General features: G+C 41.0%; 10 protein-coding genes and 1 non-coding gene across 11 annotated transcripts; 6 read left to right on the plus strand and 5 right to left on the minus strand.

Moving 5' to 3' along the window:
* Positions 1-978: 978 nt before the first annotated feature.
* Positions 979-1,275, minus strand: NCW1 (Ncw1p; the record flags this gene model as incomplete). The annotated part of the gene is made up of 1 exon (XM_037288400.1): positions 979-1,275. One exon carries the CDS (start codon positions 1,273-1,275, stop codon positions 979-981), a length of 297 nt encoding a protein of 98 aa, XP_037144295.1.
* Positions 1,276-2,067: 792 nt separating this feature from the next.
* HG535_0D02760 (60S ribosomal protein eL15) lies at positions 2,068-2,682 on the plus strand (the record flags this gene model as incomplete). Its single annotated transcript, XM_037288401.1, has 1 exon — positions 2,068-2,682. The coding sequence occupies one exon, from the start codon at positions 2,068-2,070 to the stop codon at positions 2,680-2,682; it is 615 nt and encodes a 204-aa protein (XP_037144296.1).
* Positions 2,683-3,221: 539 nt separating this feature from the next.
* HG535_0D02770 (uncharacterized protein) lies at positions 3,222-5,000 on the plus strand (the record flags this gene model as incomplete). Its single annotated transcript, XM_037288402.1, has 1 exon — positions 3,222-5,000. One exon carries the CDS (start codon positions 3,222-3,224, stop codon positions 4,998-5,000), a length of 1,779 nt encoding a protein of 592 aa, XP_037144297.1.
* A 907-nt stretch (positions 5,001-5,907) lies between these two features.
* ASI1 (putative ubiquitin-protein ligase ASI1) lies at positions 5,908-7,881 on the minus strand (the record flags this gene model as incomplete). The annotated part of the gene is made up of 1 exon (XM_037288403.1): positions 5,908-7,881. The coding sequence occupies one exon, from the start codon at positions 7,879-7,881 to the stop codon at positions 5,908-5,910; it is 1,974 nt and encodes a 657-aa protein (XP_037144298.1).
* Positions 7,882-8,212: 331 nt separating this feature from the next.
* HG535_0Dtrna1X lies at positions 8,213-8,283 on the minus strand. The gene has a single exon. It is a non-coding gene; the product is annotated as a tRNA-OTHER (tRNA).
* Positions 8,284-8,544: 261 nt separating this feature from the next.
* AAT2 (aspartate transaminase AAT2) lies at positions 8,545-9,810 on the plus strand (the record flags this gene model as incomplete). The annotated part of the gene is made up of 1 exon (XM_037288404.1): positions 8,545-9,810. The coding sequence occupies one exon, from the start codon at positions 8,545-8,547 to the stop codon at positions 9,808-9,810; it is 1,266 nt and encodes a 421-aa protein (XP_037144299.1).
* Positions 9,811-10,077: 267 nt separating this feature from the next.
* On the plus strand, positions 10,078-11,046 carry SED5 (t-SNARE syntaxin; the record flags this gene model as incomplete). Its single annotated transcript, XM_037288405.1, has 1 exon — positions 10,078-11,046. The coding sequence occupies one exon, from the start codon at positions 10,078-10,080 to the stop codon at positions 11,044-11,046; it is 969 nt and encodes a 322-aa protein (XP_037144300.1).
* Positions 11,047-11,142: 96 nt separating this feature from the next.
* Positions 11,143-11,835, minus strand: SNF7 (ESCRT-III subunit protein SNF7; the record flags this gene model as incomplete). Its single annotated transcript, XM_037288406.1, has 1 exon — positions 11,143-11,835. The coding sequence occupies one exon, from the start codon at positions 11,833-11,835 to the stop codon at positions 11,143-11,145; it is 693 nt and encodes a 230-aa protein (XP_037144301.1).
* Positions 11,836-11,842: 7 nt separating this feature from the next.
* HG535_0D02820 (uncharacterized protein) lies at positions 11,843-12,346 on the minus strand (the record flags this gene model as incomplete). Its single annotated transcript, XM_037288407.1, has 1 exon — positions 11,843-12,346. One exon carries the CDS (start codon positions 12,344-12,346, stop codon positions 11,843-11,845), a length of 504 nt encoding a protein of 167 aa, XP_037144302.1.
* Positions 12,347-12,674: 328 nt separating this feature from the next.
* Positions 12,675-13,415, plus strand: HG535_0D02830 (uncharacterized protein; the record flags this gene model as incomplete). Its single annotated transcript, XM_037288408.1, has 1 exon — positions 12,675-13,415. One exon carries the CDS (start codon positions 12,675-12,677, stop codon positions 13,413-13,415), a length of 741 nt encoding a protein of 246 aa, XP_037144303.1.
* Positions 13,416-13,757: 342 nt separating this feature from the next.
* Positions 13,758-14,294, plus strand: SDH3 (succinate dehydrogenase cytochrome b subunit SDH3; the record flags this gene model as incomplete). Its single annotated transcript, XM_037288409.1, has 1 exon — positions 13,758-14,294. The coding sequence occupies one exon, from the start codon at positions 13,758-13,760 to the stop codon at positions 14,292-14,294; it is 537 nt and encodes a 178-aa protein (XP_037144304.1).
* Between the last annotated feature and the right edge of the window lie 17 nt (positions 14,295-14,311).

Genomic DNA, 14,311 nt, shown 5'->3' on the forward strand with positions numbered 1-14,311 from the left:
CCAAGTAGCTTACGTATGAGCCAGCGTAAAATGTTCCAACATTAATAGCATAGGAATGCGTTCACCTATCGTTACTAATTCTTATTTCAACTATATTTTAGGAAACGCGTAGCATTTTTCTTCTCTTAATATTGAAGATTGTCACATCTCTTATCTTATACCAATTGCGGACTGCTTTTTTTTTCTAGAAAAAACGAGAAAATCACTTTTGATTTTTTTTCGAAAATCCGAGAATTCTGGCAGAATGGCGATATCGCCGATGCCAGCTAACTATCTCGAAGTAACGTGACTACCAAGTGACCAAGTGATCGGTAGTTGTGTACTAGAACTGTATCTACAAATGAATCCTGAATTTCAACAATCTACATTTCGGGATGTCTAATGTACCTATCCTAGGATTGGGAGTCGCAAGCGTTCCAAAATCTCAGAGCCTCACGGATGGAACACGTTAGTTGCAACATTGTTATTAAATAGCGAAATATATAACGGCGAATGTGCGGATGAGGTAAATTAGAAAGTGCCCCAGATTGCTTTTCACCTACCCTGCGTTCGTTGCATAAATGCGGAGGAAAGCAGAAGCTTACCAATGCAAGTCTAATCGGCTTAAGATACGTTCTTCATAAAACTGAAGACAAACGCATATCTCAAGTTAGAGTCCCCCCAACCTCACTAGGATATTCCATTCAAAAGAGACCACTAGAAGCCATATGATGTCACTTCCAAACTTAATTTAGTAAGAGCACGACAACGTCGACCTCTAGTTTCCTTGGGGTTGTTGCAATGGACCTCATTGTGGAATCAAACGTACAGAGGGCAGCAACCCCGGATTAAACATCAAAACGAACATGGGTCCAAATTATGTAAACTTTTTCTCACAAATCATTAGTTATATACCTGGACGTACACATTATTGATGCAATATAGAGGGCACATCCGCGTGCGCCGTTATAAAATACAGTTACAGGACTCCCTCGGGAACTAGATACCTGCACCTAAAACGAAAGACCCTGCAACAACGGCTCCTAATGCAATACCGTATTTCCAGGAGATTGGATGAGCAACCATGTTTGGCGAGGCAGCATTGCTGCTGGAGGAGCTGGAGGATGCAGATGAAGCAGCGCTCGATGCGGAGCTTGAAGCTGCAGAAGTTACCGACGAAGCAAATGAGCTGACCGAGGACATGACTGAGGATACCGAAGAGGCACTGACCGATGAAGCGGCAACTGCACCGTTTGAAACTAAATTGCTGTTTGTTGTGTGAGCGCTACTGGACATTTCTTGCTATGATACGATGTGAGGAATTGGTGTTGTACACTGTGAGAAAATGATGCCTGCGAACTACGAACAGCGACTACACGGGGTTTTAGATGAATTATTCATCCCACTTATATATCAGTTACTAGAACTCTCCGTCTCTGATGCAATTCAGTTATATTTGGCGTAACCTCTTTACCTGATTCGGCAATGTCTCGAAAATCGAGAACTAGCTGCGATAATTGAAATGGCTTGTAGTATTTTATTCTTTATAACGATTCATGTAGTTATTAACCAGTTGCTAAGGACATTTGTTGCCAAGAATGTATAACCCATTCGGCTTGTAACAAGACGCTGCACGAGGTGTCAGGCTGCAAGCTACTTCTAATTTTAGGTCTCATTTAATTAAATACCAGAAAAATTCCTTTGAGATCGAAAGATGCCCTCGTATGCCTATTATTGCGCATCATGCTTGCAAATTCAATAATGGTGTGCATTAACGGCAGAAATGCTCGCTAATGACGTAGGAAGGAAAATCAGCGCCTAGGGTTACCCGAATAGAAAAAATCGCTGGTGCGAAAAAACTGGTACGGTTACCCGGATAATGTGAAAGGCACAGAACGCTAGACGCAAACGTTCAGTTTTTTTTTTCACAAATACCGTCGGGACGACGATGGCAAGCATCGTCGTCTCCATATATAGTTTTTTCACATCATATATAGTGTAAACTAGCATATCATTTTACAATTCAGTTCATATTCAGTTCTGTCTTTTGTTTGTTTAGAGGAACCATCAACAAGTTATCAATCAGCAATGGGTGCCTACAAGTATTTGGAAGAATTGCAAAGAAAGAAGCAATCTGATGTCCTAAGATTTTTGCAAAGAGTCAGAGTCTGGGAATACAGACAAAAGAATGTCATTCACAGAGCTTCCAGACCATCTAGACCAGACAAGGCTAGAAGATTGGGCTACAAGGCCAAGCAAGGTTTCGTTATCTATCGTGTCAGAGTTAGACGTGGTAACAGAAAGAGACCTGTTCCAAAGGGTGCTACCTACGGTAAGCCAACCAACCAAGGTGTCAACGAATTGAAATACCAAAGAGCTTTGAGAGCTACTGCCGAGGAAAGAGTTGGTCGTCGTGCTGCTAACTTGAGAGTATTGAACTCCTACTGGGTTAACCAAGACTCCACCTACAAATACTTCGAAGTTATTCTTGTTGATCCATCTCACAAAGCTATCAGAAGAGATGCTCGTTACAACTGGATCTGTAACCCTGTTCACAAGCACCGTGAAGCTAGAGGTTTGACCGCTACTGGTAAGAAATCCAGAGGTATTAACAAAGGTCACAGATACCACAACACCAGTTCTGGTAGAAGAAAGATCTGGAAGAAGCACAACACTTTGTCTTTGTGGAGATACAGAAAATAATCTGGTCGTTAAAGAATTATTTAGCGCTGTATATAAAATTTTTATAGCACTCTTTTCCTATAACAACCTTTTTTTTTATTTTCGAACTCTTAAAGGCTTTAAAACCCACGTCTAGGTCGACGTCTATTAAAGAGTGACTTCCTGTTAGTTTTTTATGGAGGTTAAACCTTTTTTGATTTTTTTTTTTTGACTCGTCTGCATTGGCTCATTAATTTTAATGGAATGTAATGCATTGCACAATATTGGAAAAAAAAAATCACGGGAGCACTTCAAAGTACTTGATCTTTTCCTGGTGATTTTATCGATTGTATATTTAAGAATTCTCGGAACTGTTTAAGTGACGACGTTTTGCGTTTATAGCCTTTTTTATTTCTTTCAATTGTTGGAGGTACTATCATATTTTGTCGCAGATTGTCGTTTGAAGATAGAGACTTCAAGAAACGGAGAAAAAAATTGTTCAACAGTTTAACAATCAGAGTTAGATAAAGTATCCTTTCAGAAGGCACAAATTCTATTACAGTAATAAGAATATAGTTGCAATGTCAGAGTTCAAGAAAACTGCTATCCTATCGGTTTATGATAAGACAGGTTTGTTAGACCTTGCCAAAGGATTGGCTGAAAAAAAAGTTCGCATTCTGGCCTCGGGAGGTACTGCACGTATGGTTCGTGAAGCTGGGTTTCCTGTTGATGATGTCTCATCCATTACTCATGCACCTGAAATGTTAGGTGGAAGAGTTAAAACTTTACATCCTGCTGTTCATGGTGGTATTTTAGCAAGAAATTTAGAGAGCGACGAAGAAGATTTGAAGAAGCAGAACATTGATAAAGTTGACTATGTTGTCTGCAACTTGTATCCTTTCAAAGAAACCGTTGCCAAGGTTGGTGTTACTGTCGCTGAAGCCGTTGAAGAAATTGATATTGGTGGTGTCACTTTACTAAGGGCTGCCGCTAAAAATCATGCTAGAGTTACTATCTTATCTGATCCAAATGACTATTCAACCTTTTTGTCGGAATTGACCGAAGAAGGAGATGTCACTCAAGAATTGAGAAATAGATTGGCTTTGAAAGCATTCGAACACACTGCGGATTATGATGCTGCGATTTCTGATTTTTTTAGGAAGCAGTACTCCGAAGGTAAAGCACAATTGCCATTACGTTATGGTGCTAACCCTCACCAGAAGCCAGCTCAAGCTTTTGTAGCATTGCAAGAAGAACTACCCTTCAAAGTTCTAAGTGGATCTCCCGGCTATATCAACCTACTGGATGCTTTGAACTCTTGGCCATTAGTTAAAGAGTTATCCGCATCTTTGAATTTACCTGCAGCTGCCTCTTTTAAACATGTATCCCCAGCAGGTGCAGCTGTTGGTATTCCATTGTCTGATGTAGAGAAACAGGTTTATTTCGTCTCCGATATCGAAAACCTTTCACCTCTTGCTGCTGCCTATGCTAGAGCTCGTGGCGCTGACAGAATGTCTTCGTTTGGTGACTGGATTGCATTGTCCAACATTGTCGATGTGCCCACTGCCAAAATCATCTCAAGAGAAGTCTCTGATGGTATCATCGCTCCTGGTTTTGAGCCAGAAGCCTTGGAAATGTTGAAAAAAAAGAAAGGTGGTAAATATTGTGTCTTACAGATCGATCCAAACTACATCCCTGATTCTGTTGAAACAAGACAAGTTTACGGTGTCAATTTACAGCAAAAGAGAAATGATGCCATCATAAATAAGTCTTCCTTCCGTGAAATTGTATCTGAAAACAAAGCTTTAACAGAACAAGCTGTTATTGATTTGACAGTTGCCACCATCGCATTGAAATACACTCAATCGAACTCTGTATGCTACGCTAAGAACGGTATGGTCGTTGGATTGGGTGCAGGACAACAATCGAGAATTCATTGTACTAGATTAGCTGGTGATAAGGCTGATAACTGGTGGTTCAGACAGCATCCAAGAGTATTAGCATTTAAATGGGCTAAAGGTGTTAAGAGACCAGAGAAATCAAATGCTATTGATTTATACGTTACAGGCCAAATCCCAACTGACGACCCTGAAAAATCGGAATACGAATCTAAATTCGAAGAAATACCAGTTCCATTGACTGAAGCAGAGAGAAAAGAATGGATGTCCAAATTAACTAATGTCTCCTTATCTTCTGATGCTTTCTTTCCATTCCCAGACAACGTTTACAGAGCTGTCAGATCTGGTGTCAAATATATTGCCGCACCAGCTGGTTCAGTTATGGATAAGGCTGTTTTTGGTGCTGCTGATTCTTTCAACCTAGTCTATGTCGAAAACCCAATCCGTCTATTTCATCACTGATAGACTATAAGTTTGTTTCTTCTGTAATTTTCTCACCTCTATAATACACTTTTTCATTATTGCAGTAGAAAACGAGATGTAAGACCTGAGACATAATAAATTACCAAGAATTATTTATTTATTATTGGATCATGCGTCGCCTCTCTATAGCGTCCAGCCTGATGTTTTTACTTCTAAACAAATCGATAATAATTTAGCTTTAATAGATGTTTGCAGTATGGTTTTACAAAAGTGATAATCGACCAAATATGATCTTCACAGTGTTTAGGAATATACTGCCATAGAATGACAAGTTGATCGAGCTCAATCACCCAAAATGAATTGAATGAGAGCTCAAAATCGGCATTCTACTCGATCTAAAATTGACTTGTTGACGGGGCTACTTCTGTCTTATCCATATACATCATGACAAAAGCCATAGACGTGAAATGACATTATCGACTCAATACCCCAACTCCAAAGAGTTAGAGGAGAAGACTAACGCCAAAGCCTAATGACTTCCTAAGACTATGCCTCTCGAGCGCCAAATCGTTAAAAGAAAATAAAGGAAAGTTAAGCAACAATAGCAAGGAGCAGACGTGCCGGTCTGTGACTCAGTAAATGAGCTAAGAAGCAGCACAACTCCTCTTTCCATAGTATTCTTCCAACACAAGCCTATGGTTACTTAAACATTCAAAAGAGAAAATATGAAAACGAGACGTAGAAATGCTGAAAGCCCACTTATATATGTTTTTCTCAGTTGGCAGATCGAAAATTTTTCAACTGTTACCCCGCCGTCTGATTTTTTTAAGATAAAGGGCTTATAGACAATAAGACAAGTTAAACTTCAAAATAAAGTCAATGTTTTTCAGGTCGTGATCATCGTAATCATCAATTTACATTATCTACCGCACTAATTAATCTATACTTAAACAGCGTTTAACTTACTGTACCCATGTACTTCACTCCTGCAGCAAACGCAGGACTTGAAACCTCTTAAACCTAGTGAAACTCTACAATCCTCGCATATCGCAAAACATCTACAAGGCCACAGGACCACGTTTCTTTGGTTTATTCTACAAACGACACAAACAAGTTCCATTTGTTGATCACTTGTGTCATTATCCGTAACTTTTTCGTTTTCGTAGAGAGTACTTTGCAACTTGAGATTTGAGCTTCTTTCTACCATAACTTCCGCCAGAATGCCTTCAGGATTTAAAGAAGCATAAGTAGACCTTGTTATCCGTTTCTCAGTAAATTGGGTGCGGCTCAGAATTGACCATACTGACATGAACCATTTCATGTCCTCGTGCAAGTTTTGCGTATCGTTTGGTGCCAATAGCTGAGACAACTCGCTAGCCATATTCTCACCCGAGGGAGTATTATTAACGTCTACAATCTCCAATTCGGCAGTGTCTGAGTCTTCATAATCATTTTCAATTGGTGAGTAGTCTTCTGAAAGATCTTCGTCAGGTAGCAAAACCTCCTTTACATTCTCTGTACCGACTTTTCTTGGTTTCGTCAAAAATTTGACATAATTTTTGTCAGTAATAAATCTGTTACAATCCTTTGTTTGAGTCTTTGCCCTTGATCTCTTCAGACTCTTATTTGTGGACCCTTTCCTCGCTTTATATTTGCCCTTGAGATAAAACAAAACACCATGCTTGATAAGATTAAAAGTCAGTTTTACTCTTGTCACAAAAGCGAGGGTACCGTTGGAATTCGTAGTTTGGTCAACGCATTTTGCGGACGTGTCTGCGTCATCCGGTATGGTTGAGATCCGATTCATATATGGACTCACGAAATAACTTGGGTGAACATTTTGGGGCGCGTTCAAGGGCGAAAACTCCCTGTGTATTCCTTTTTCCATCGATTCTGTTCCACTACATAGTAAGAGTGCCAATTTGCTAATGACACTAGAAAATTCTTCCTCTCCTGTACAGTTCAAGTGATTCCACCAGTTATGCATAAAGGAATGAAATTGGAGCTCTGATGTATCGAATTGCCGAGAGCTGAAAGGATTCTTTCGAACCAGACATGCTAACAGATACGTCAACACCGAGAGAAGTATCAGAAATATCGAAAATATTTTGGGGAAATGCCTAATTCTTGTGAAAGCAGGTAAGGAATCAAGACCTGAATGTTGAACTCTGTACGCTAGATAGCCAATACTAAAGAAATTCAGTATAGTACTACTCCAGAGTCTATAGCGCCTGAGGTCCAACATTTCAACGGTATGGATCAAAACTCTGCCAATTAAGGCCGTCAGGAAATCTGGCAAGTGCCCTTGGAGCTGCGCATAATTTTGTGGACTCTGACATAGAAAATAAAACTGCAGAGAGAGTTCAAAAATTGTATAATCTGATTCTTCCAAAGGTTTGAGATTTGTTGTGGTTGTGATAAACGTTTCCACACAATGTGACCATGCAAAAATCAAAAAGGTACGCGCAAGGAAGAATGGCACTTCTACAGGCGGAAATACTGCTATAACTTCCAGCTGGCATAACGCTTGCGTTATATTATAAACCAGCGGAACGATTGCCATCAGATGTACAGTATATCTGGACCAAACAGGCAACAAGACAGTCCTGGTGTTTGATCGTAATGAAGCCATAAGCACGAATCTGTTCAAAATCAGGGCAATTACGAAGCACGCGACTGCGTACGTGCTAAAAAAGTACCCAATAATATCTAGTGCAGATTGGAGATTAATGAGTAGTCCACTTGATGCAACGGCTTCTTGGTAATGTACATTGACGGCCTCCATCAGGGAGAAAGCTAGCCTATAGGGGTAGTTGACTAAATGGCCCAAGATAATGTCATCCGGCAATAATGAGTGTTTCGTTTGATTTAAATATGCAAATGCCTCCTTTGTTGTTTCTCGACCATCTGTAGCGTTCATCTTTGCCCTTTATATCAACTTGTATCGACTTGTATGCAGCTATCTGCAAGTTGCTTACGAAATCTAAGCGCTTGCTGCTGCTGCCCTTTTCACGACTGCGGGTCACCTCTCGTGATATAACTGATATATGCTGTTCTGCGAGTACCAAAGTTGAACTTCTTACAGATAAAATGTCAATAGGCCCAAGCAAATAGACATATATCTTGATGGACGCCTCAGTTACTCGTACCAACTTCTTGATTAAAAGTCATAAAAACAAAAAAATGATGGTTGCTAAGAGATTCGAACTCTTGCATCTTACGATACCTGAGAATTCCTAAGTGTGACAGTTTGCTGCACACAAGATTCGAACCGGAGCTCTAAATCTTGAATCAGGCGCCTTAGACCGCTCGGCCAAACAACCATGTTAATACTGTTAAAAATACAACATCGAAAGAAAGCTAGATCCTGCATGGGATCTCAGCCATGAAAGGAAAGGAGTCAGGTGTTAGTTTGTTTAATGGTTGAAAAATTTAAGGCGAATTGTAGAAATGATTCATCTCCAACATAATGATTCATATTCTTAAAATTTATATATATTTTAAGACTTTTAAATAACTTTCTTTCCAAGGTTAATTTACAAATAGAGTATTAGTGCGAATCTACTTGGCATAAATTCACAAAATGTCTCAAACTGTTCTAAATAATATTCCACAACTTCCCGCTGACGCTTTGTTTGGCATAAAACAGAGGTCATCCCGTGATGCTAGAGACTTCAAAGTCGATTTGGGTATCGGTGCCTACAGAGATGAAAACGGCAGGCCATGGGTATTACCAAGTGTACGGTCTGCAGAGAAAGCTATTCATGAAGATCCATTATACAATCACGAATACTTAGCGATTAATGGGCTACCCGAGTTGAGCATTGGAGCCGCTAAGATTTTATTCGGCGAGGAGTCACATGCCTTGAAAGAGGGAAGAATTATTTCCGTGCAGTCAATATCGGGTACTGGTGCGCTACATATTGTTTCGAAGTTTGTAGCCAAATTCTTAGCAGGCAGAGCAGTCTACCTTTCTGAACCTACCTGGGCGAATCATAAGGCTATTTTCAAGACACAAAATGTCAAGACAGAAGCCTACCCATACTGGAAGTCTTCTACTAAAACGTTGGATATGGATGGCTTTCTAGGAGCAATTAAGAGTGCACCAAATGGTTCGATTTTCCTTTTGCATGCCTGTGCACACAACCCAACCGGTTTGGACCCAAGCAAAGAGCAATGGCCAACTATTTTGGACACACTTGCCTCCAAGGAACACATTGTCATCTTTGATTCTGCTTACCAAGGCTTTGCCTCTGGTAGCTTAGATAATGATGCATTTGCCGTGCGCTTGGGTCTTGAAAAGCTAGCTAAAAGTTGCCCAATTTTCGTTTGCCAATCATTTGCAAAGAACTTTGGTATGTACGGTGAACGTGTTGGTTGTTTCCACCTAGTTTTGCCTCAACAGGACGCCAATGTTGATATTTCAAAAATTAATAGAGCCATATCTTCGCAATTATCCACCATAATTAGAAGCGAAGTGTCCAACTCTCCAGCTTATGGTGCCAAAATTGTTGCTAAGATCTTAAACAGTCCCGACTTGACCAAACAATGGCACAAGGATATGATCACTATGTCATCCAGAATCACCAGCATGAGACATGCTCTGAGAGACAAGTTAGTTGAGTTAGGAACTCCAGGTAATTGGGATCATATAGTTTCCCAATGTGGTATGTTTTCGTATACAGGCTTGACCGCTAGCATGGTAGAAAGACTGGAAACTCAGCATGCCGTATATTTGGTTTCCTCCGGTAGAGCTTCTATTGCCGGATTGAACAAAGGTAACCTTGAACACGTCGCCAAATCTATTGACGAAGTAGTACGTTATTGTTCTAAAGATGCCAAGTTTTGAAATGTAATCCAGCTCCCACTTTTCTATTACCAATGCTTCATATATATATAACCATATATAATAGTTGTTATACATCTGCTCGTTACCCCGCCGTTTTTTTGAAGATGACGTTTTGGCACGCGTTGCCAACGAAAATTGTAAAAGATCTAAGATTGCACAGCTAAATAGTAAATAAGGAAACACCGATTATCAGTAAATGTTAATTATTTATCTAACTCATCAAAAGTGCACCGTGATTTGAAGCCTATCCAAAAAAGAGTAGTACGGATGAATATCAAAGATAGATCAACAGAGTTTCAACAGAGCGTACTTGTTTGCAAAAAGCGTAAAAAGCTTAATATACGAACCCAAGATGGCATGAATGGCCAGGAGCCAAGGCGTGCTAAGTCATCTGAGTTTCAGACTAAGGCATCTGCCATTGCGCATGAAATTTCATCCACAGCACAACTACTCTCAAAGTTGGCCATTCTTGCGAAAAGAAAGCCTATGTTTAATGACAACCCTGTTGAAATAGCCGAATTATCATTTTTAATCAAAAGGAAGATTTATACTATTGAGCACAGTTTGGTAGACTTAAGCAAATATCAAAGGTCACGGCAGCAGTCACAGACTAGCACACCTGGAGGAGATTCACAACACTCAAAAAATGTTGTCACTCTTTTGAATACAAAGATGAAGAACATTTCAGGGAATTTTAAGGATGTACTGGAAGAGAGGCAAAAATTAGAAATGAGCAACAGGGAACGATGGGAAAAAATATCGGAAAAGCAAGACAGTAGCCTTGAAGACGAAGAGTCAAGCAATGTCAATCGAACAACATACAATAGCTCGAATCCGTTTATGTCTTCTATGATAGAAAATGATGAAAATTCTGGTAACAACAAGCAAACTAATAACGAGCTTTCTTTACCGCAAGACTCGCAATTGATGCTAATGGAAGAGGGTCAGCTCTCCACAAATCAATACCTACAAGAACGTAACCGCGCCGTAGAGACAATTGAAAGTACTATTCAAGAGGTTGGTAATCTATTTCAGCAGTTGGCGTCAATGGTCCAGGAACAAGGAGAAGTTATACAAAGGATTGATGCCAACGTCGATGACATAGATATGAATATAACGGGTGCACAAAGGGAACTTTTAAAATATTTTGATAGAGTTAAGAGCAATAGATGGTTAGCGGTTAAGATTTTTCTCATTATATTCGTCTTCTTCTTAGTCTGGGTATTAGTGAATTAGACAAACTGCCGGTAAGCTGGAGCAGAAAAAAATTAAACTATAAAAAAGGAAGCACATTCAGATATATATATATATATATATATATACAAGTTACTATTATTGCAGACCCATTTCCATTTGTAATTCTCTTAATGCACGTTCATCTTCATCCTCCTCATCCTCAGCTTCCTTGCTTAGCTCCTCACGACTTGTCGATTTTATTTTATCATCAGGAACATTGGGTAGGTTCATCTGTTCTGTAGCTTTTGTTTCCTTTACAGGCACGGACTCTTGTGCTAACATATCAAGCTCTTCGTCTAGCTCATCCTCATCCACTTCATTGACACCAGTATACATCGGTCTGGATATCGCGTCGCTGATCTCTTCACCCAGCTCAACCTGTTCTCTGATCTCATCCATCGTCTCGTCCACCTTATCTATATCCAGCCCGTTATGCATGGTTTTCATGGCTTTTGCACCTTGTTTCATCGCCCTCATGGTTTCGAGGTTCAAATTAGCACTTTCGATCGAGAACAGTTGCTGTTCCAGCAAATCTATTTGTCCATCCAGCTTGGCCGATTGCGCTTCATATATTTTTTTCTTCTTCAAAGAGTTTTTGGCCATATTCTTGTTGTTTTTGCTGAGAAATGTGCGTGCCTCATTCTCCTGATTCACTATCTGTGTCTGCAAATGACTCTGCTTCTTCGAGAGCAGATTTATCTGCTCTCTTAATTCCACTATGGCCTTCTTGGGCAGGTCTTTACTCTTAGCGCTGGAGCCATTTGATCCCCCAAAAAAATAAGATAACATCTTGAAACTAGATTACCACGCAATCAAAAGAACCTGACACACTCGGTACCCTAACGTTCCACAAACTGCCCGTTGTTATCCCTCTTACTCTACGATGATCTTTATCTCTTAGAAAGGGTGAACCAGCAAACCCAGACTTGTTACCTTCCTTTGAAGATACCATACTGATAAAAAACCGTTTAAAGGGATTTTTGAAATATATCAAGAAACAAAGAAACCAAAACAGCATGTGAGATTCACGTGAAGCGTTGTATTGCTGATCTGTAACTCTCAAGAGATCTGCTAGATATCCAATCCACTCCAGTGGCCGAATTCGACTCAATAGGATCCGAAAGTCCCGGCACCAAGCTACGCAACTACTGCCATGTGTGTAGAACAAACGGCTTGAAAGATAGAATGAGATCGATCGTGCATTTGGCGCAGGCATCGAGCACGCTCCATTTCGCCCTATAAATGGGTTGCCCTGGTTCCATACGTTTGCAATGGCATTTTCTTGCGCCTGCTCCCCCATTCTCGACCGTTCAGACAACCCCGGACAGGTTGTCGATCACAGAACGGCTGAACGCCTCTTCTGCAATGTTGAGTCTGGACTTTGCAGCTCTCATGGCAGCACAATTAAGGCTCCTACCACCATGCACATCTTCTTGATTAGATCGAGTTTCTCATGTTTTTTCAGTTTTTAATCTCTCTTTCCCGGATTCTTTTTTTCTTTTTCGCTTGGTTGTCGTATTTTCATCTTTTGCATTATATATCGAGCAGTTGCACCTCGTTGAAACAGCGTCGTTTAGATTTCAAGGATCCAATTGCTCCTATGCTCAGTGTGTATCGGCGGGCTTGAGATGAATATAAGGAATTCTTCAGATGCACAATCACGCCTGATACCAAACCACCAGCGGATAATCTCTTCGAAACAATGGATCATAGAGGACAAGAACAGCAAAAACCAAGTAATGACCAAGAGTGATGGAAAACGCACCACAGCGACTACCAAATCAGATAGGAAAAGCTCCAAGGAGCTTGAAACAGCTAAGCTGCAGATGGAGTACAACTCCGTGAAACAGGAAAACGATAAGCTGAAAAACGTGATTGGGAAGCTAAAACAAGAGATAGATATATACACGAACCTGCTGAACCACACGAACGGCGCATGCCCAGGGACCAAGAGTAAGGGCAGGTCAGGCAAGTACCAGGACAACGCAATGATGAAGAGTCTGCTTATAAACACGCCAAAGAGAAGAAAAAAGTCTGAAGTCTCGACGACTGCGCCGGCTGCGATGCGAGCTCCCACACCTGCACCGGCTCACGCCTCCGGGACGAAGCACGCAAGACAAGCGACGCCCAAGGCTGCAAGTGCACCAGAACCTACCGACATCAAGAGCACGGCAACCACACCTGCCCTTGGTGCTACATTTGCATCTGCGTCTGTTCCAGGCTCCGCCTCAGTATCTGCCTCAGGCTCTGCCTCAGTATCTGCCTCCCCTTCCACTCCCACGACGTCCCAGACTTCCGATGACATGGTCAGCCCAGATGATCTCATGTTAATGAACACCCTCACAGACGTTTTGAATCACATGAAATAAAATTCAACAAAATCAGACTTACATATAACTATATATTCACGCAGCGCTACATAACGATATTCTAATGATAATTAACGATTCTTACCTCATCTAAGTGTCACCATTGGTATTGCCAGTGTTTTTATTGCAGCCTGGAAGGCTTCTTAGATAGGCGATTTCGGTCCCGGCGAATTGCAGCTCGGAGCTTTTTAGGCCCTTCCCCGTTCAACGCGGTGTGGGCAAACAGAAAATTTTATAAGCCAGCAGTATAAAAGGGAAACGTCTGGAGAGACCGCCGATAAGAATAATAAAAACGAGCAGTTGTCGAAGGGTCGGTTTTGGCAATTTGAAGGGTTGGTAAAAATGATCGTTACGCTCGGATTGAATAGAAGTAGCCGCGCTTTCTTTGGACCAAGTGTGATTTCAAGAAGTTGCAGGCTTTTGATAAGCAAGAGACTGAACAGCAATGTGGCCAAGACAACATTTAAACAGGAGAACCAGTTGCTGGTTGCACAGAGGAAGCATAGACCTGTCTCACCGCATCTAACTATTTATCAGCCACAAATTACGTGGTATTTGTCATCTTTACATCGTATCTCTGGTGTCGTCCTGGGGATGGGGTTCTTCGCGGTGACCATGGCATTTGGAGTATCGACCATCTTTGGATTGGGGTTGAATACTGACAACTTGAAGGCCTTCTACAAGGAGAAAGTGCCCTCGTGGGCTGATCTGACGATGAAGGCAGGCGCGGCTTACCTGTTCGTCTTCCATTTTGGTAACGGTATTAGACATTTAGTTTGGGACATGGGTAAGGAACTGAGTATCAAGGGGGTCAACAGAACTGGTATTGCAGTCCTAATTGTAGCTGCGATTGGTGGCACGTCACTGCTTTTCAAGTAAGCAACAGTCAGTCGATA

This window comes from Zygotorulaspora mrakii, chromosome 4 (assembly GCF_013402915.1).
Source record: "Zygotorulaspora mrakii chromosome 4, complete sequence".
Taxonomy (NCBI): Eukaryota; Fungi; Ascomycota; class Saccharomycetes; order Saccharomycetales; family Saccharomycetaceae; genus Zygotorulaspora; species Zygotorulaspora mrakii.